This window comes from Pleurodeles waltl, chromosome 9, assembly GCF_031143425.1.
Source record: "Pleurodeles waltl isolate 20211129_DDA chromosome 9, aPleWal1.hap1.20221129, whole genome shotgun sequence".
In the NCBI taxonomy this organism is placed as follows: Eukaryota; Metazoa; Chordata; class Amphibia; order Caudata; family Salamandridae; genus Pleurodeles; species Pleurodeles waltl.
In genome coordinates, this window is record NC_090448.1 from 1,186,154,835 (window position 1) to 1,186,176,275 (window position 21,441).

Sequence of the window (21,441 nt, forward strand, 5' to 3'; positions counted from 1 at the left end):
GCGTGAAGGGAGAGGCGCGGGAGCGCTAGGATCCTGTGTGGGTGAATCGGGAGCCGCGGCACCGCTCGGCGCTAGATCCGGTGCGTGAACAGCTGGGCGCTAGATCCGGTGTGCGTGAAGGCAGAGCTGCGGCACCCCTAGGCGCTAGATCCGGTGTGCGTGAAAGGAGAGCCGGGGGCCGCTCGGCGCTAAGATCCGATGCGTGAAGGGAGAGCCGCGGGACCGCTCGGCGCTAGGTCCGGTGTGCGTGAAGGCAGAGCTGCGGCACCCCTAGGCGCTAGATCCGGTGTGCGTGAAGGCGGAGCTGCGGCACCCCTAGGCGCTAGATCCGGTGCGTGAACAGCTGGGCGCTAGGTCCGGTGTGCGTGAAGGCAGAGCCGCGGGACCGCTCGGCGCTAGGTCCGGTGTGCGTGAAGGCAGAGCTGCGGCACCCCTAGGCGCTAGATCCGGTGTGCGTGAAAGGAGAGCCGGGGGCCGCTCGGCGCTAAGATCCGATGCGTGAAGGGAGAGCCGCGGGACCGCTCGGCGCTAGATCCGGTGTGCGTGAAGGCAGAGCTGCGGCACCCCTAGGCGCTAGATCCGGTGTGCGTGAAAGGAGAGCCGGGGGCCGCTCGGCGCTAAGATCCGATGCGTGAAGGGAAAGCCGCAGGGGCCGCTCGGCGCTAGGTCCCGTGTGGGTGATGGGGGAGCCTCAGGGCTTCGGAGCGCTAGAGTTCAGTGTCCAGGGAGAATGGGGAGAAGTGGGTGAAGGTGCAGAGACGCGACGGGGAGGACGTGACACTATTTCAAGAGTTAACAAGGCGGGTCCAGGGTCTGAGTGGCTGTCAGACCCACAAACAACCGCACCCCAAGCCTCAGCCCCCCAGAGAGCGGCTCCTGCTCCTTTCCACCGCCTGGCAGGGGGACCCCAGCACCCATGGTGTCCCCAGCGGTGATTTTCTATCGGGGTGGCCTTGAAGAGTGGAAGGTGCCTGGCACACGCACCCCCACCTCTAGGCGCGCGCTACCTCTAGCTCAGGTGCCGTCTCCCCCATCCCCCGGCACGTGTTACCCCCGTCCACCGTCCCCCCTCTATCCGCGGCTCCCCTCGCCCCCAGGGTGGAGTAGTTTGTGTAAAGCACAAGCCGTGCCCACAGCCGTGCCCACGCCCTGCAATGAAAGGTGCCCCCGGGGTGGTGCCCAGGGGGGCTTCGGGTTGAGTCCGCTTTGGGTGCACTCTTGGGGGTGCATTGGCGCAGCTTCACCTCGAGTGACCCCTGCAGCCCGGGTCTTAGTTTGCACAAGGTCACTGCCTTGGCTGAGGGCGCCCCGAGATTCACATCACCCGAGAGGGAAGCCCCGTCTTCGCCTCTTCGCGCCCCGAGTGGCCTCCTACGATGCCCGCTGGTTTGAAAACCACATTAATACTGCGGGAGGTTTACATCAGAATGAAACAGAGCTTTACATGCCAAAGACGCAAGCGCTATGTTCCTCCTTTCGAATGAGACATTCATTCGTCAGTGTTTTTCCTGCTGGAGACAGAAGCCACGCTCAGTCATGTAGGGAGGTTATTGCTGGGAGTGCAGCTCGAACCGGGTGCGGAAGCACCTGACGCACCAGTGACCTCCCCCAGGTCCGTGCTCTGCCTGAACCCCGACACTTTCTGCAGTAACATTTGTTCGTCTGAGTTAGAAACATTTGTATTAAAATCTGTAAATCAAGGAGCAGAGGGAGTAGGTTGGGGCCAGCGCTTAGATGGATAATGATGTGGAAAGCGCTACAGTCCCACAGTCCGTGCTCCCAGCGCCCACCTCAGCGGGACCGGGTCACTGAGAGACGGCGCTGCCCCTCTCTGCTCTTCTGATAAAGATCGGGGTCCCCAGGACCCCCCGGGATGCGGTATACTCGCTGTGCACGCGCCGCCGTCACCCCACCCAGCGGGGTAATTAATGCCCATAATTCTAATTATCGCGTGTAATATTATTAGTAGGACAGGAGCGTCGCCGGCCCTGTAACGACCTATAGAAACACTTGTACGTTTAATACATATTCAATCTGAACTCGTTCTTTAATTAACTGCAAAAATAAAATGAATTATTAAAATTAATCTCTGGAGAAGTTGTCCAGTATAACCAGGAATATCGGGATTTACAATAATATTTGGTTCAGAAACAATGTTGACGTATCTGTCTCAGACCCCTGAGTCGTTTGCTTTCGTTTGTTTTATTTAAAAGCTCACGCTCTCGATATGTAAATATAACATTATAAATTAAATTAAAATACCCTATAGAGCGGGTGTAGGGCCAGCGCGCCGAGGCTGCGCCTTCTGGGCGCTGTCTCTGATCCAAGAGTGAATGAAAGCACCGAGAAGTAATGGTGGGAAGTGGGGGCCCCGACCACAGACCCCACCGACCTTCATCCTGAAAGAGACGGAGCACAGTTTATTACAGTCCCTCCACCCAAGCGCAGTGCCCTGATTTCTGTTCACTTCTAAACACAAGAAAGCGCCTTGAGGACAAACCGGCTGCGCTTAACAGACGAATCCACAGAGCACACGCGGGGCACAAGGACACAACCACTATGTGATGTAGCACACAGCGCCCCTCCCCCACCCCGAGTGTGCGTAGTGGGGGCTGAGGCCGTGATGGGGGTTAGGACCTCCCCACCCGTCCCCCAGCTCCCGCACAGCTCCGTGAAGCGCCTAGAGGCGGAGACCAGGCAAGGCGCGCCAGGACATTGGTGCTCTCGAGGAACTAGCTCCAGTTCTTTGTTAGCCAGTGTTTCACGTCCGTCTGTACTGAGCAGCAGCGGCGACTGCCCAGCAGTGACCTCCAACCGGAGCGCGCACTCTATCTATCTATCTATCTATCTATCTATCTATCTATCTATCTATCTATCTATCTATCTATCTATCTATCTATCTATCTATCTATCTATCTATCTATCTATCTATCTATCTATCTATCTATCTATCTATCCATGCATCCATCCATCCATCCATCTATCTATCTATCTATCTATCTATCTATCTATCTATCTATCTATCTATCTATCTATCTATCTATCTATCTATCTATCTATCTATCTATCTATCTATCTATCTATCTATCTATCTATCTTATCTATCCATCCATCCATCCATCCATCTATCCATCTATCCATCTATCTATCTATCTATCCATCCATCCATCTATCTATCTATCTATCTATCTATCTATCTATCTATCTATCTATCTATCTATCTATCTATCTATCTATCTATCTATCTATCTATCTATCTATCTATCTATCCATCTATCCTATCTATCTATCTATCTATCTATCTATCTATCTATCTATCTATCTATCCATCCATCCATCCATCCATCCATCCATCCATCCATCCATCCATCCATCCATCCATCCATCTATCCATCTATCTATCTATCTATCTATCCATCCATCCATCCATCCATCCATCCATCCATCCATCCATCCATCCATCCATCCATCCATCCATCCATCCATCTATCTATCTATCTATCTATCTATCTATCTATCTATCTATCTATCTATCTATCTATCTATCTATCTATCTATCTATCTATCTATCCATCTATCTTATCTATCTATCTATCTATCTATCTATCTATCTATCTATCTATCTATCTATCTATCTATCTATCTATCTATCTATCCATCCATCCATCCATCCATCCATCCATCCATCCATCCATCCATCTATCTATCTATCTATCTATCTATCTATCTATCTATCTATCTATCTATCTATCTATCTATCTATCTATCTATCTTCCTATGTGACTCCTGTGTCTGTATTGTGAGTTCCCTGTGATTTATGAAAGCCCCCCCAGCACAAATGTGCACAGACTGTCACAGTTCACGCGACGCTCGTGTGCGCACAGGTGAAAGGTGCTTGCGGATGAGATGAGTGCGTGTGCACTGCACAGCCTGTGAGCGCAGGGTCCAGGGGTGGATCCCGCAGGATCCCACAGATGCATGCTGAGGAGACAGGGGTGGATCCCACAGGATCCCAGAGGTGGGTGCTGAGGAGACAGTGTGTGTGCAGCCTGTGAGCGCAGGGTCTAGGGGTGGATCCCGCATGATCCCACAGGTGCATGCTGAGGAGACAGGGGTGGATCCCACAGGATCCCAGAGGTGCATGCTGAGGAGACAGGGGTGGATCCCACAGGATCCCAGAGGTGCATGCTGATGAGACAGTGTGTGCGCGGCCTGTGAGCGCAGGGCCCAGGGGTGGATCCCACAGGTGCATGCTGAGGAGACAGGGGTGGATCCCACAGGATCCCAGAGGTGGGTGCTGAGGAGACAGTGTGTGCGCGGCCTGTGAGCGCAGGGTCCAGGGGTGGATCCCACAGGATCCCACAGGTGCATGCTGAGGAGACAGGGGTGGATCCCACAGGATCCCAGAGGTGGGTGCTGATGAGACAGTGTGTGCGCGGCCTGTGAGTGAAGGGTCCAGGGGTGGATCCCACAGGATCCCACAGGTGCATGCTGAGGAGACAGGGGTGGATCCCACAGGATCCCAGAGGTGGGTGCTGAGGAGACAGTGTGTGCGCGGCCTGTGAGCACAGGGTCCAGGGGTGGATCCCACAGGATCCCACAGGTGCATGCTGAGGAGACAGGGATGGATCCCACAGGATCCCAGAGGTGGGTGCTGAGGAGACAGTGTGTGCGCGGCCTTCGAGTGAAGGGTCCAGGGGTGGATCCGACAGGATCCCAGAGGTGCGTGCTGATGAGACAGTGTGTGCGCGGCATGTGAGCGCAAGGCCCAGGGGTGGATCCCACAGGTGCATGCTGAGGAGACAGGGGTGGATCCCACAGGATCCCAGAGGTGCATGCTGATGAGACAGTGTGTGCGTGGCCTGTGAGCGCAGGGTCCAGGGGTGGATCCCACAGGATCCCACAGGTGCATGCTGAGGAGACAGGGGTGGATCCCACAGGATCCCAGAGGTGGGTGCTGATGAGACAGTGTGTGCGCGGCCTGTGAGTGAAGGGTCCAGGGGTGGATCTCACAGGATCCCAGAGGTGCGTGCTGAGGAGATGGGGTGGATCCCACAGGATCCCACAGGTGCATGCTGAGGAGACAGGGGTGGATCCCACAGGATCCCAGAGGTACGTGCTGAGGAGACAGTGTGTGTGCAGCCTGTGAGCGCAGGGTCTAGGGGTGGATCCCGCATGATCCCACAGGTGCATGCTGAGGAGACAGGGGTGGATCCCACAGGATCCCAGAGGTGCATGCTGAGGAGACAGGGGTGGATCCCACAGGATCCCAGAGGTGCATGCTGATGAGACAGTGTGTGCGCGGCCTGTGAGCGCAGGGCCCAGGGGTGGATCCCACAGGTGCATGCTGAGGAGACAGGGGTGGATCCCACAGGATCCCAGAGGTGGGTGCTGAGGAGACAGTGTGTGCGCGGCCTGTGAGCACAGGGTCCAGGGGTGGATCCCACAGGATCCCACAGGTGCATGCTGAGGAGACAGGGATGGATCCCACAGGATCCCAGAGGTGGGTGCTGAGGAGACAGTGTGTGCGCGGCCTTCGAGTGAAGGGTCCAGGGGTGGATCCGACAGGATCCCAGAGGTGCGTGCTGATGAGACAGTGTGTGCGCGGCATGTGAGCGCAAGGCCCAGGGGTGGATCCCACAGGTGCATGCTGAGGAGACAGGGGTGGATCCCACAGGATCCCAGAGGTGCATGCTGATGAGACAGTGTGTGCGCGGCCTGTGAGCGCAGGGCCCAGGGGTGGATCCCACAGGTGCATGCTGAGGAGACAGTGGTGGATCCCACAGGATCCCAGAGGTGGGTGCTGAGGAGACAGTGTGTGCGCGGCCTGTGAGCGCAGGGTCCAGGGGTGGATCCCACAGGATCCCACAGGTGCATGCTGAGGAGACAGGGATGGATCCCACAGGATCCCAGAGGTGGGTGCTGAGGAGACAGTGTGTGCGCGGCCTGCGAGTGAAGGGTCCAGGGGTGGATCCGACAGGATCCCAGAGGTGCGTGCTGATGAGACAGTGTGTGCGCGGCCTGTGAGCGCAAGGCCCAGGGGTGGATCCCACAGGTGCATGCCGAGGAGACAGGGGTGGATCCCACAGGATCCCAGAGGTGGGTGCTGAGGAGACAGTGTGTGCGCGGCCTGTGAGCACAGGGTCCAGGGGTGGATCCCACAGGATCCCACAGGTGCATGCTAAGGAGACAGGGGTGGATCCCACAGGATCCCAGAGGTACGTGCTGAGGAGACAATGCGCCCAAGACCCAAACATAACTGGCAGATAAATGATGGATGGTGTATGTCAGTCCATATCCTTCACTCTAATGTAAGAATTACAGATACAAGTGGGATGACGCAGCCTGTGACGCGGCCCCCTGGGCTGTAAGGGGGGTTCCCATGTGATCTGCAGGTTCCCGTCGCCTGGAAGCCCCGGGTCTGTGGGCGGAGGCGCTTCTTTCACAGACCTCTGGGGCAGGTGGTCGGAGCTTCTGTGCCCTCCACCTGCCCAGATATCACCCCAACGTGTAGCTTCGGGGGGGTCTCCCACCCCCTAAGAAGTGCACTTTCTGGTGGCTGGTTGGGTGCAGGGGCTTCCAGGCGGGTATGTTGAGGTGTCTGTGGGGTTCCACCCGGGACTTCTGCATCTACACCCCGACAACAGCACACTCTCACTTAGACCCCCTCCCCCTTCCACTGCCCCTGCGCCCCTCACGCTCCCCGCGTGTGTGTAACGTGCCATCATGTGCCACCATGTGCCAGCCCCACTTGTGCCAGCCCCACTTGTGCCCTCCCTGCTGAAGAGTCCAGACCAGCTTTGCCCCCGTCTCTATCCCCGGGTGAGTGTCCGGAGCTCCCTCTGCTTTTCATAATCCACCCCCCAGGGGTAGTTATCAATGGAACTTCCAAGAGATCGGTTTTGTGAAATGAATTAACAGCTCAGTCGGTTTATTCCACTGATGCAAGACGTGTCCATGGCAATACCACAAGGCCACCGCGACCCCGCATTGCCCACTTGTGGGGGGCAGGGGGTGTCTCGGTGAGATCCAGGATGTAGGGTGGAGAGGGAGGAGGGGCCGGAGGCCTCCTCTGAGACAGTAATGGGTGTGGGGTTCTGGGGTCACGCCATGACCTGAGCCTCCTCACACTTGGACCCACGTTTCTGTGTCCGGCTCAGTTAGCAGTTGGAATAAAACACGGTCTATGCCCCACGCCTGCTAAGTACCATTGTAATTCATGCAGGAAAAAAACCGGGCCTAGACCCCCAGTAATATGAGAAATGTCAGATCTCCAGCTCCTCGAGTGGCACGGTGCACCCCCAAGCACTACAGCTGTTGGGGGAAGGCAGGCGCTAGGGTCACCCTGCTGGTTCTGTGCGCCTGGCTGTCCAAGGGGGGCCGAAGCCGGACGCAGGCTCCCCCAGGTCCCTGACAGTGCTTGAGTGATCAGCTGCCTTCAATCCACTGGATCACAGGAGATCACTTCTGTGGGTACCGAGGGTACTCCTTTCAACTGACTAAATCCGCCCAGTCACGGGAGGTTAAGCTTCCCCCTGTACAGCTGAAAGACCACCATTTCACTGTCTACAGCCCCTCGCCCTGTGCACAGCCCCCCTCACACTATCCACACCCCTCCCCTCACCCTGTCCGCACCCCCTCACCCTCCCCTCACCCTGTGCACAGCCCCTCACCCTCCCCTCACCCTGTGCACAGCCCCCTCACCCTGTGAACAGCCCCCTCACACTATCCACAGCCCACTCACCCACCATGTGCACAGCCCCCTGACTCTGTCCACAGCCCCCTTCCCTCACACTATCCACAGACCCCCTTCCCTCACACTGTCCACAGCCACCCCCTCACCCTGTCCACACCCACCCCCTCACCCTGTCCACACCCCTCCCCTCACACTGTCCACAGCCCCCTTACCTCACACTGTCCACAGCCACCCCCTCTCACACTGTCCACGGCCCCCTTCCCTCACACTCTCCACATCCCCCTCCCTCACTCTGTCCACAGCCCCCTTCCCTCACACTATCCACAGACCCCCTTCCCTCACAATATCCACAGCCCACTCACCCACCCTGTCCACAGCCCCCTCACACTGTCCACAGTCCCCTTCCCTCACACTGTCCACAGCCACCCCTTCACACTGTCCACAGCCCCCTCCCCTCACTCTGTCCACAGCCCACTCACCCACCTTGTGCACAGCCCCCTGACTCTGTTCACAGCCCCCTTCCCTCACCCTGTCCACATCCCCCTCCCTCACCCTGTCCACAGCCCCCCTTCACCCTCTCCTTGCTTCACCCCCTCCCCCCCAGAGGTGTGTGTAGTGCACCCTCCATCACTCTGTGGTTTGGCCCCGCCCTAATCAGAGGCCACTAAAGGCCCCCGCGAGCGCTCCGGTGACCCAAGAACCACCGGAAATGTATTAGCACGAGCCAGGCGCAGGGTCTCCTCTGCTGAGCCAAACACTGAGCTCCCCACAGCAGACCCTGCGCCAGGAGCAACCTCAGCAGAGTTGAGAACCTGCCCGACACCTCGAAGATGCTCATACTCGGCCTCTGCGTACACGTGACATAGCGCCAAGAAACCACTGGTGAGTGTGCGCTTTACCACATGTTATTATAATCTTATAGAACAGTGCAAGAATGTACAGAGTCACTGACTGCATCTCACAGGAGTGCGCTGAGAACAGTGCCTGTAAACAGTGCCTGTACCGTGCACAGCCTGTGAGTCCAGAGCCAATGACTGCATCTCACAGGCGTGCGCTGCTGAGAACAGTGCCTGTAAACAGTGCCTGTACGTGCACAGCCTGTGAGTACAGAGCCAATGACTCCATCTCACAGGTGTGCGCTGGTGAGATCAGTGCCTGTAAACAGTGCCTGTACCGTGCACAGCCTGTGAGTCCAGAGCCAATGACTGCATCTCACAGGCGTGCGCTGGTGAGATCAGTGCCTGTAAACAGTGCCTGTACCGTGCACAGCCTGTGAGTCCAGAGCCAATGACTGCATCTCACAGGTGTGCGCTGGTGAGAACAGTGCCTGTAAACAGTGCCTGTGCCCTCCACAGCCTGTGAGTCCAGAGCCAATGACTGCATCTCACAGGTGTGCGCTGGTAAGAACAGTGCCTGTAAACAGTGCCTGTGCCCTCCACAGCCTGTGAGTCCAGAGCCAATGACTGCATCTCACAGGCGTGCGCTGAGAACAGTGCCTGTAAACAGTGCCTGTACCGTGCACAGCCTGTGAGTCCAGAGCCAATGACTGCATCTCACAGGCGTGCGCTGCTGAGAACAGTGCCTGTAAACAGTGCATGTACCGTGCACAGCCTGTGAGTTCAGAGCCAATGACTGCATCTCACAGGTGTGCGCTGGTGAGAACAGTGCCTGTAAACAGTGCCTGTACCGTGCACAGCCTGTGAGTCCAGAGCCAATGACTGCATCTCACAGGCGTGCGCTGAGAACAGTGCCTGTAAACAATGCCTGTACCGTGCACAGCCTGTGAGTCCAGAGACAATGACTGCATCTCACAGGTGTGCGCTGCTGAGAACAGTGCCTGTAAACAGTGCCTGTACCGTGCACAGCCTCTGAGTACAGAGCCAATGACTGCATCTCACAGGCGTGCGCTGAGAACAGTGCCTGTACCGTGCACAGCCTGTGAGTCCAGAGCCAATGACTGCATCTCACAGGTGTGCGCTGCTGCGAACAGTGCCTGTAAACAGTGCCCGTACCGTGCACAGCCTGTGAGTACAGAGCCAATGACTGCATCTCACAGGCGTGCGCTGGTGAGATCAGTGCCTGTAAACAGTGCCTGTACCGTGCACAGCCTGTGAGTACAGAGCCAATGACTGCATCTCACAGGCATGCGCTGAGAACAGTGCCTGTACCGTTCACAGCCTGTGAGTAAAGAGCCAATGACTGTATCTCACAGGCGTGCGCTGGTGAGATCAGTGCCTGTAAACAGTGCCTGTACCGTGCACAGCCTGTGAGTACAGAGCCAATGACTGCATCTCACAGGCGTGCACTGAGAACAGTGCCTGTAAACAGTGCCTGTGCCGTGCACAGCCTGTGAGTCCAGAGCCAATGACTGCATCTCACAGGCGTGCGCTGAGAACAGTGCCTGTAAACAGTGCCTGTACCGTGCACAGCCTGTGAGTAAAGAGCCGTGGTTGACTCTCACAGATGAAAACAATGCGTGTGCCTTGCAAGGCCTTTGAGATCACAAGTGTTAAAAATGGGGTCTCCAGGGTATTCACCTTTGTCCACATATGGACCACAATCCCAGCCAAGGTAAGTCACATCACAATCCAAATTATCCTGTGCCCACCCTCTGGTAGCTTGCCACTGAGCTGTGGGCTGTGGACTGAGCAGTCAGGCTTAACTTAGAAGGCAATGTGTAAAGTATTTGTGCAATAACTCATACAGTAACACAGTGAAAGCACCACAGAAATACACCAGGCAAGTTTAGAAAAATAGATCATTTTTATCTGAATAAAATAAGTTAAAAACCACAAAAATCCAATAAGCACAGGTTGAAAAATATTTTTTAAAATGTTTAGAAGAGTCTCAATCCTCAGAAATAAACAGTTGTCTCTTTGTTACACACAGTACCTGGTATGCATGAAAAATAAAGATGAGCCGAGACAGCAGAGGAGGAGATGCATGAGTGTTGTGTTGAATTTTCTGACGCGGCACACACAATGCGTAGTTTCTTTCCACGCTGCAAGGGGTTTGGGACATTTTTCGGTACGCAGTTGTGGTTTCTCACTGTGGTGCGGGGATATTTTGACACCCAGGGGTGATGCAGGGAAAATTCTTGAAGCGCTGGATTAAGGCACGGGCGCTGCGTCGATCTGGTATGCGATACGTCAAATATTCCATCACAAGGCGGGCGCTGCGTTGAATTTCCAGTCTGGGCTGCATCGTTCCAGTTGGCTGTGTGGCGATTTTTCTCCAGCAATGCAGGCTTTGCGTCGATTTCGGCAGGCGGTGCTTTGATTTTCGTTGCACAAGGAATTTCATGAAGAGATGAAGTCTTTTTAGCCCTGAGACTTCAGAAAACAGAAGGCAAGCTCAATCCAATCCCTCTAGTATGGTGGTACTACACGTACCCAGGGTCTGTAAATTCAATGCTACCAGTGGGATTGTAGCACTTATTATGCACCCACTTAAGTAGCCGTTTACACAAGTCTCAGGCCTGCCATTGCAGCCTGTTTTTCCATTTCGACCTGGCAAGCCAAACCTTTTGCCAGGCTTAATCCTTCCTTTTTGATACATGTATGTCACCCCTAGTGTAGGCCCTTCACAGCCCATAGAGCAGGGTGTAGTGTATCTAGAAAGCTGGAAATTTACTTTTAACTTTTACATGTTCTGCTAGTGAAAAACTCTTAAATTCGTTTTTGACTACTGCAAGGCCTACCTCTCCCACAGGATAATCTTGGAATATTGGATTACCTTAGTACATTTAATAAATTACAACTTTCAATCGGTGGCAGGTGGAGATGTTGAGTTTGGTGTGTAAAGGATTGTAGTTCAGAACCCTCTATATGGGTAAAGTCAGATTTTAAGCCACAATTATGAAATTGCCACTTTTAGAAAGTTGGCATTATCTTGTACCAAGAACTTGGTGCCTGCAGCCTGTATCCTAGGTCACATGACTTGACATAGCTCTCAGGTGGACTTTGTGTGTTGCTCCCAGACAAGACAAAGTGGGAATAGATGTTGGCAGGATAGGCCATCTCTGACATGATGAGGGGAGGAGCGCTCACCTACCACACTTGGACAGCACAGAGGCTCTGCCTCCGCACACCCACAAAGGGTTTTTCACTAGTTTTTGTGCCTCCAGACAAGCTGGAGCCAGGTAGGGAGGCAGAAACATCCAAACAACTCTGGGGGTGCAGACCTCGGGAACCTTTGTCTACTTCAAAGCTCGCAGCAAGTGTATACCTAGGACCCTCAGACCCAACTCTTCACCACACTGCTGTACTTGTGGGTGTCTGAGAAGCACTGCTGAGCTGCCCTGCAAGAAGGACTGCAACTCTGTTGCCATTGCCTGAGTAAAGAGGGCTGGACCTGTATCTCGAACCCAGGACCACCAGAGTGACTCCTAGTTGGCTGGTCTCCTGATCAGAGCCCCAGGGACAGAAGAGGCTCCACCCACCTCACAACAGGCACCTGGGCTCTGCCCGCTCTGAGTCTTCCCCGCTTGTGGTGCCACTCCAGTCATGGACCCCTGGAAGTCGGCCTGAAGTAGCTTTGCCAGCTCCACTGTGGTCTCTTGGGCAGAACTGACGCAGCGAGCCTCATCTCCTCGCAGTTCCGCATCGGAACCAATGTTGCACAACACATTCCCAAAGCAGGACCTTGCATCGTAGCCTTCTCACAGCTTCTTGGAGCCGCCGCTGTGCAAAGCATCCCCGCGCGTGGCTTTACATAGCAAGCCTCTGTTGACAGCATCCTTAATGACGACACAAGACCTCGCATCGCAAGCCTCATCGACGGCTTCCGCGGAATCGTTACTGCGCCACACATCCTCAATGCTGGGCCTCACATGGCCACCTGCAGGTCATCAGAAACGCTGCTGTGCAGCGCCTTCTCAGCACCGGATCCTGCAACTCTATGTTCAGTTCGCATAACTTGTCATGTATCCGGCCTGCACTCATCGCTGTCAGCCTCAACCTTTGACTTTGCCTCAGTCCAGCGTGACCAGATAAACACAGTTGGCACTTTGTGCTTTTAGGCACTATTCCCACTTAAATAGTTAAAATTGAACATCTCTGGTTCTACTGATTGAATTTTTGTCATTTTGGTCTCCAGGAATTTATTAAATTTTGCTCTGGTTTTTGGAAATTGGTGTGGTACTTTTCTTGTGTTGTACTTTCACTTTATTGGTGATTGAAGTGATACAGCTTTTGTGCCAAGCTACTAGAAGGTATTGGACAGGTTAATCTAGTTTGTGCTTGCGGTTGCTGCATCAGTAGGGTTCCAACTCCTCAACCAGAAACCCAATTTCCTGCATGTACACAGATAAAAAAGGCGTGTCCTGCCTTGCACGGTCGGTGAGATCACAAGTATATATGCCTGTACAGCCTGTCAGAGCATGCAGCAAATTGGTGGATTTCACAGGTGCGCACAGATAAAAAAGGCATGTTCTGCCTTGCACGGCCGGTGAGATCACAAGTATATATACTCGTACAGCCTGTCAGAGCACGTAGCAAATGGCTGCATTTCACAAGTGCACACAGATAAAAATGGCGTGTTCTGCCTTACACGGCCGGTGAGATCACAAGTATATATGCCCATACAGCCTGTCAGAGCACGTAGCAAATGGCTGCATTTCATATGTGTGCAGATTAAAAAAGTGCAGGTGCCTTGCACGGCCAGTGAGATCACAAGTATATATACTCATACAGCCTGTCAGAGCACTCAGCGAATGGGTGGATTTCATAGGTGCCACAGATTTAAAAAGTGCAGGTGCCTTGCACGGCCGGTGAGATCACAAGTATATATACTCATAGAGCCTGTCAGAGCACGCAGCGAATGGGTGGATTTCACAGGTGCGCACAGATTTAAAAAGTGCAGGTGCCTTGCACGGCCGGTGAGAGCGCTTAGCACGTGGACGGCTCTCTCAGTTGAGTACTGATGGGACAGTGGATACTGTGCGCTCGCACCAAAAAAGCCTCCTGAGCCAATCAGAACTCTGGCATTATTAATTCAAGCCCAATGTCAACATATCCACATTTGGAAACTTAGGTTTTCAAAAACTAATGACCAGATTTTTATACCAAATCACAAAAAGCTTTCTGGGTAAAATTCTAGATTTGTGGAAAATTTGGTATAATTTTGTTCAGCCGTTTTAGCTGTAGGTCTGTCTAAAATTCCCTGTGCAAATTGCATGGGATATTGGGCCTTATTTATACTTTTTTAGTATCACATTCGTGTCATTTTTTGATGCAAACACGACCAAATGTATAAAATATATTTGAATTTTGTAAGTTTGCGCCGCTTTTGCGTCAAAAAATGATGCAAATGTGGAGCTAAAAAAGTATGAATCAGGCCCATTGTGTTTTAAGCCCTCCCGCCCCCAACCGTCCTTCGCTTGCAGGATTACCACTTTACAGCAAGGAGCTTAGGCAATGAACCTTTTAAAAAAAAGATTTGTGAAGATTTGTCAAAAGGTGCCAAAGTTATTAGCAAAACAAAAACCACTCAAAATTGAGCATTTGGACAATAAGTGGTAGAAAAAATGGCAATGTCTGTATTTATAAAATAATTGGTGACTTTTTGACAAAGGCAATAGGTTTTCTTTATGTATGTTGATGTTCTCACCTCATGATGAAGCCAAGAAACCTGCATTTTATATTTATATATTTCAAAAAGTGGGGGTTGGACACTGAACCCCCAACTATGCATGCCCAAAGTGGGTTGGGAGCCTGCATAGAAGCCTACTGAACGAAAAGCACGGTCACAGTGACCTTACGGTGAGGAATAGAAATAGTATCTTAATTTATGTTAAACGAACATAGACATTCACTGACAAAACAAAGGGACGTTAGGGTTGGGTGTAAGTGTCAGTTAAAACATAACATTTTAAACTAACAAAATCAGGTAAGCATAACACATGCCCTAAAGTAACTACTACCCGCGCCCTCGCCATGCACTGCTAATTACCCCACATATCATATCTCTCATGACCTGTTCTATGACATCATTGATAACATCAGTGCGACCTCTGAAATGACGTCATTGATAAGGAGACTGTGCATGTGCGGGACCCCTATCACTACCAGCCCTACCCTCCGTGCACACATTTCTCTGCTGATATGACCCTTCATCAGGGCCCCTCTCACAACCTGACCCCCCATCAATGCCACTAAGTGCTGTTCTTTGCACACTTCTCAGCCCTTGAGTCTCCAAGAAGGGTGAAATTGAGTGGGTTTTGCTGATGAACTCAGTGAAATCAATGGAGAATAAAACATTTTTGAGGGGCACAGAGGGTTTCTAGCGCAGGCCACCCCATTAAACTCTGTAGGAGGCCCAATGCTTGTTTGTAGGGTGAGGAGGTGTCCCAGGAGAGTGGGCCACTCCACAGGAAGGTGTTTTCATAGGTAAGCCTTCCTGCCTCCACTAGGACCCCACTGCTGCCCTCTCTTCCAATAGAGAAGCGCCCCCTCACCAGACTCCTGTTCACCACTGCCGGTCACCTCACCAGTGCCGTCTTCTCTCCCACAGTGAACGAGAGCTCCCCCTACCACAGTCCGAAGCTCGAGGAGTGGAGCAGCCTAGGGAGGAACCATTTCCAGCACTCATCCCCCCAGCACCTCCTCAGCGGCCTGGACAAGTCCCCCGTGGAGGCGGAGACCAAGTACAGCCAGGTATGTGTAGTGCAACGCGCAGTATAAATGGTGCAAAACGAGTACTGCCGGGTATATGTAATGCAGGTTAGAGTACAAGTACAGCCGGGTATGTGTAGTGCACTGTGCAGTATAAATAGTGCAAAACAAGTACCGCTGGGTATTATGTAATGCAGGGTACAGTGCAACTACAGCCAGGTATGTGTAGTACAATGTGTAGTATAAATGGTGCAAAACGAGTACCGCCGGGTATATGTAATGCCGGTACAGTGCAACTACAGCCAGGTATGTGTAGTGCAACATGCAGTATAAATGGTGCAAAACGAGTACTGCCGGGTATATGTAATGCAGGTTAAAGTACAAGTACAGCCGGGTATGTGTAGTGCACTGTGCAGTATAAATAGTGCAAAACAAGTACCGCTGGGTATTATGTAATGCAGGGTACAGTGCAACTACAGCCAGATATGTGTAGTACAATGTGTAGTATAAATGGTGCAAAATGAGTATCGCTGGGTATATGTAATGCCGGTACAGTGCAACTACAGCCAGGTATGTGTAGTGCAACGTGCAGTATAAATGGTGCAAAACGAGTACTGCCGGGTATATGTAATGCAGGTTAGAGTACAAGTACAGCCGGGTATGTGTAGTGCACTGTGCAGTATAAATGGTGCAAAACGAGTACCGCTGGGTATATGTAATGCAGTGTACAGTACAAGTACCGCCGGGTATATGTAATGCAGGGTACAGTACAAGTACTGCCGGGTATATGTAATGCAGGGCACACTGCAACTACAGCCAGGTATGTGTAGTGCAACGTGCAGTATAAATGGTGCAAAACGAGTACTGCCGGGTATATGTAATGCAGGTTAGAGTACAAGTACAGCCGGGTATGTGTAGTGCACTGTGCAGTATAAATGCCACCAGGTATATGTAATGCAGTGTACAGTACAAGTACTGCCGGGTATACGTAATGCAGGGTACAGTACAAGTACCGCCGGGTATATGTAATGCAGGGTACACTGCAACTACAGCCAGGTATGTGTAGTGCAACGTGCAGTATAAATGGTGCAAAACGAGTACCGCTGGGTATATGTAATGCAGGGTACAGTGCAACTACAGCCAGGTATGTGTAGTACAATGTGCAGTATAAATGGTGCAAACGAGTACTGACGGGTATATGTAATGCAGGGTACAGTGCAACTACAGCCGGGTATGTGTAGTCAGTGCTTGAAATGGAAAAATTAAAGTGCAGGTACTCTGTGCTAGAGTACCTGCTTGTTTCCGAGAAGTGCCGGTACTCTCCAAATAAAAGTATTACGTTTTTCTTGAGATGTGCCGGTACTCTCCCTCTCAAAATAAAAAAGTGCCGGTACTCAGTACCGGACAGTACCGGCCCATTTAAAGCACTGTGTGTAGTGCAATGTGCAGTATGAATGGTGCAAAACAACTACCGCCGGGTATATGTAATGCAGTGTACAGTAAAAGCACAGACGGGTATGTGTAGTGCAACGTGCAGTATAAATGATGCAAAACAAGTACCGCCGGGTATATGTAATGCAGGGTACAGTGCAACTACAGCCAGGTATGTGTAGTGCAATGTCCAGTATAAATGGTGCAAAAAACGAGTACCCCATGGTATATGTAATGCAGGGTACAGTGCAACTACAGCCACGTTTGTGTAGTACACTGTGCAGTATAAATGGTGCAAAACGAGCACCGCCGGGTATATGTAATGCAGTGTACAGTACAAGTACAGACGGGTATGTGTAGTGCAACGTGCAGTATAAATGGTGCAAAACAAGTACCGCTGGGTATATGTAATGAAGGGTACAGTGCAACTACAGCCAGGTATGTGTAGTTCAATGTCCAGTATAAATGGTGCAAAATGAGAACCGCTGGGTGTATGTAATGCAGGGTACAGTGCAACTACAGCCACGTATGTGTAGTACAATGTGCAGTATAAATGGTGCAAAACGAGTACCTCCAGGTATATGTAATGCAGTGTATAGTACAAGTACAGACGGGTATGTGTAGTGCAACGTGCAGTATAAATGATGCAAAACAAGTACCGCCGGGTATATGTAATGCAGGGTACAGTGCAACTACAGCCAGGTATGTGTAGTGCAATGTCCAGTATAAATGGTGCAAAACAAGTACCCCCAGGTATATGTAATGCAGTGTACAGTGCAAGTACAGCCGGGTATGTGTAATGCAATGTCCAGTATAAATGGTACAAAAAACAAGTACCCCCAGGTATATGTAATGCAGGTTAGAGTACAAGTACAGACGGGTATGTGTGGTGCAACGCGCAGTATAAATGGTGCAAAAAACGAGTACCGCTGGGTATATGTAATGCAGTGCACAGTACAAGTACTGCCGGGTATGTGTAGTGCAACGTGCAGTATAAATGGTGCAAAACAAGTACCCCCAGGTATATGTAATGCAGTGTACAGTACAAGTACTGCCGGGTATGTGTAGTGCAACGTGCAGTATAAATGGTGCAAAACAAGTACCCCCAGGTATATGTAATGCAGTGTACAGTGAAAGTAGAGCCGGGTATGTGTAATGCAATGTGCATTGTAGTTAGTACAAACACAAGTAAATGCCGATATGTGTAATGCAATGTGCAGTATAATTAGTGCAAAACAAGTACAGCGAGGTATGTGTAATGAAACATATAGTATGATTTGTACAAAAATAAGTACAGTGAGGTATGACTAATGCAATGTGCAGTATAACTGGTGCGAAGATAAGTACCTCTTGGTATGCATAATGCAATATGCAGTATAATAGGTGGAAATATAAGTACCTCCGGGTATGTGTAAGGCAATGTGCAGGATAAATAGTGCAAAACAAGTACAGCGAGGTATGTGTAATGCAATGTGCAGGATAAATAGTGCAAAACAAGTACAGCCGGGTATGTGTAATGCAATGTGCTGGATCAATAGTGCAAAACAAGTACAGCCGGGTATGTGTAATGCAATGTGCAGGATAAATAGTGCAAAACAAGTACAGCCGGGTATGTGTAATGCAATGTGCTGGATCAATAGTGCAAAACAAGTACAGCCGGGTATGTGTAATGCAATGTGCAGGATAAATAGTGCAAAGCAAGTACAGCCGGGTATGTGTAATGCAATGTGCTGGATCAATAGTGCAAAGCAAGTACAGCCGGGTATGTGTAAGGCAATGTGCAGGATAAATAGTGCAAAACAAGTACTGCGAGGTATGTGTAATGCAATGTGCAGGATAAATAGTGCAAAACAAGTAGAGCCGGGTATGTGTAAGACAATGTGGAGTGTAATTGGTGCAAAAATAAGTACCACCGGGTATGTGTAAGGATGTGTTATGTGTCTCCTGACTCAGTGTCATAAATGTGAGGGTGTGTTATCTGTCTTTTGACAGTGTCATGTGTGTGAGGGTGTGTTATGTGTCTTCTGACCCAGTGTCATGTATGTGAGGGTGTGTTATGTGTCTTCTGACTCAGTGTTGCATGTGAGGGTGTGTTATATGTCTTCTGAATCTGTGTCATGTGTGTGAGCGTGTTTTATGTCCTTCTGACTCAATATCATGTGTGTGAGGATGTGTTATGTGTCTTCTGACTCAGTGTCATAGATGTGAGGGTGTGTTATGTCCTTCTGACTCAATATCATGTGTGTGAGGGTGTGTTATGTGTCTTCTGACTCAGTGTCATATGTGTGAGGGTGTATTATGTGTCTTCTGACTCAGTGTCATGTGTGTGAGGGTGTGTTATGTGTCTTCTGACTCAGTGTCATGTGTGTGAGAGTGTTATCTGTCTTTTGACTCAGTGTCATGTGTGTGAGGGTGTGTTATGTGTCTTGTGACTCAGTGTCATGAGTCTGAGGGTGTGTTATGTGTCTTGTGACTCAGTGTCATGAGTGTGAGGGTGTGTTATGTGTCTTGTGACTCAGTGTCATGTGTGTGAGAGTGTGTTATCTGTCTTCTGACTTAGTGTCATGTGTGAGGGTGTGTTATGTGTCTTGTGACTCAGTGTCATGTGTGTGAGGGTGTGTTATCTGTCTTCTGACAGTGTAATGTGTAATGTGCGTGAGGGTGTGTTACGTGTCTTCTGACTCAGTGTTGTATGTGAGGGTGTGCTATGTGTCTTCAGACTCTGTGTCATAGCTGTGAGGGTGTGTTATGTGTCTTCTGACTCAGTATCATGTGTGTGAGGGTGTGTTATGTGTCTTCTGACTCTGTGACATGTGTGTGAGGATGTGTTATGTGTCTTCTGACTCAGTGTCATAGATGTGAGGGTGTGTTATGTGTTTTCCGACTCTGTGTCATGTGTGTGAGGGTGTGTTATGTGTCTTCTGACCCAGTGTCATAGATGTGAGGGTGTGTTATCTGTCTTCTGACAGTGTAATGTATGTGAGGGTGTGTTAAGTGTCTTCTGACTTAGTGTTGTATGTGAGGGTGTGCTATATGTCTTCTGACTCAGTGTCATGTGTGGGAGGGTGTGCTATATGTCTTCTGACTCAGTGTCATGTGTGGGAGGATGTGTTATGTGTCTTCTGACTCAGTGTCATGTGTGTGAGGATGTGTTATGTGTCTTCTGACTCAGTGTCATGTGGGTGAGGGTGTGTTATGTGTTTTCTGACTCAGTGTCATGTGTGTGAGGATGTGTTATGTGTCTTCTGACTCAGTGTCATGTGTGTGAGGGTGTGTTATGTGTCTTCTGACTCTGTGTCATGTGTGTGAGGGTGTGTTATGTGTTTTCTGACTCTGTGTCATGTGTGTGAGGGTGTGTTATGTGTCTTCTGACTCTGTGTCATGTGTGTGAGGGTGTGTTATGTTTAGGATTCTAAGGGTCTGTGAGGTCTGCGACCAGAGTGTTCCTGGGTGTGAACAGTGATTTGAGGTCTGTGAGGTCTGCAGACAGGGTGTTACTTGGTGTGAACAGTGATCTGAGGTCTGTGGCTAGAGTGTTACTGGGCGTGAACAATGATTTGAGGTCTGTGAGGTCTGAGGCCAAGGTGTTACTGGTGTGAACAGTGATCTGAGGTCTGTGAGGTCTGTAGACAGGGTGTTACTGGGTGTGAACAGTGATCTGAGGTCTGTGAGGTCTGTGAGGTCTGAGGCCAAGGTGTTACTGGTGTAAACAGTGATCTGAGGTCTGTGAGGTCTGTAGACAGGGTGTTACTCAGTGTGAACGGTGATCTGAGGTCTGCGAGGTGTGCAGACAGGGTGTTACTGGGTGTGAACGGTGATCTGAGGTCTGTGAGGTCTGCGAGGTGTGCAGACAGGGTGGTACTGGGTGTGAACGGTGATCTGAGGTCTGTGAGGTCTGCGAGGTGTGCAGACAGGGTGTTACTGGGTGTGAACAGTGATCTGAGGTCTGTGAGGTCTGCGAGGTGTGCAGACAGGGTGTTACTCGGTGTGAACAGTGATCTGAGGTCTGTGACCAAAGTGTTACTGGTTGTGAACAGTGCTCTGATGTCTGTGAGGTCTGTGACCAGAGTGTTACTGGGTGTGAACAGTGATCTGAGGTCTGTGAGGTCTGCAGACAGGGTGTTACTGGTGTGAACAGTGATCTGAGGTCTGTGAGGTCTGCAGACAGGGTGTTACTGGGTGTGAACAGTGATCTGTGGTCTGTGAGGTCTGCAGCCAGGGTGTTACTGGTGTGAACAGTGATCTGAGGTCTGTGAGGTCTGCAGCCAGGGTGTTACTGGTGTGAACAGTGATCTGAGGTCTGTGAGGTCTGCAGACAGAGTGTTACTGGTGTGAACAGTGATCTGTGGTCTGTGAGGTTTGAGACAGGGTGTTACTGGGCGTGGACAGTGATCTGTGAGGTCTGTAGACAGAGTGTTACTGGTGTGAACAGTGATCTGAGGTCTGTAAGGTCTGTAGACAGGGTATTACTGGGTGTGAATGGTGATCTGAGGTCTGTGCGGTCTGCGAGGTCTGCAGACATGGTGTTACTCGGTGTGAACAGTGATCTGAGCTCTGTAGACAGGGTGTTACCGGATGTGAACAGTGATCTGAGGTATGTAAGGTCTGTAGACAGGGTGTTACTGGGTGTGGACAGTGATCTGAGGTCTGTGAGGTCTGCAGCCAGGGTGTTACTCGGTGTGAACAGTGATCTGAGGTCTG

The 21,441-nt window shown here is 51.2% G+C and overlaps 1 protein-coding gene across 2 annotated transcripts in view; it reads left to right on the forward strand.

Annotated features, from left to right (window-relative positions):
• Positions 1-21,441, forward strand: part of PAX9 (paired box 9) — a 160,519-nt gene that overhangs the window by 31,658 nt on the left and 107,420 nt on the right. For both annotated transcript variants that reach the window (XM_069209139.1, XM_069209138.1), the window contains exon 3: positions 15,209-15,351. In XM_069209139.1, the coding sequence (XP_069065240.1) occupies positions 15,209-15,351 (143 nt within the window). The remainder of the gene's footprint in view (positions 1-15,208; positions 15,352-21,441) is intronic.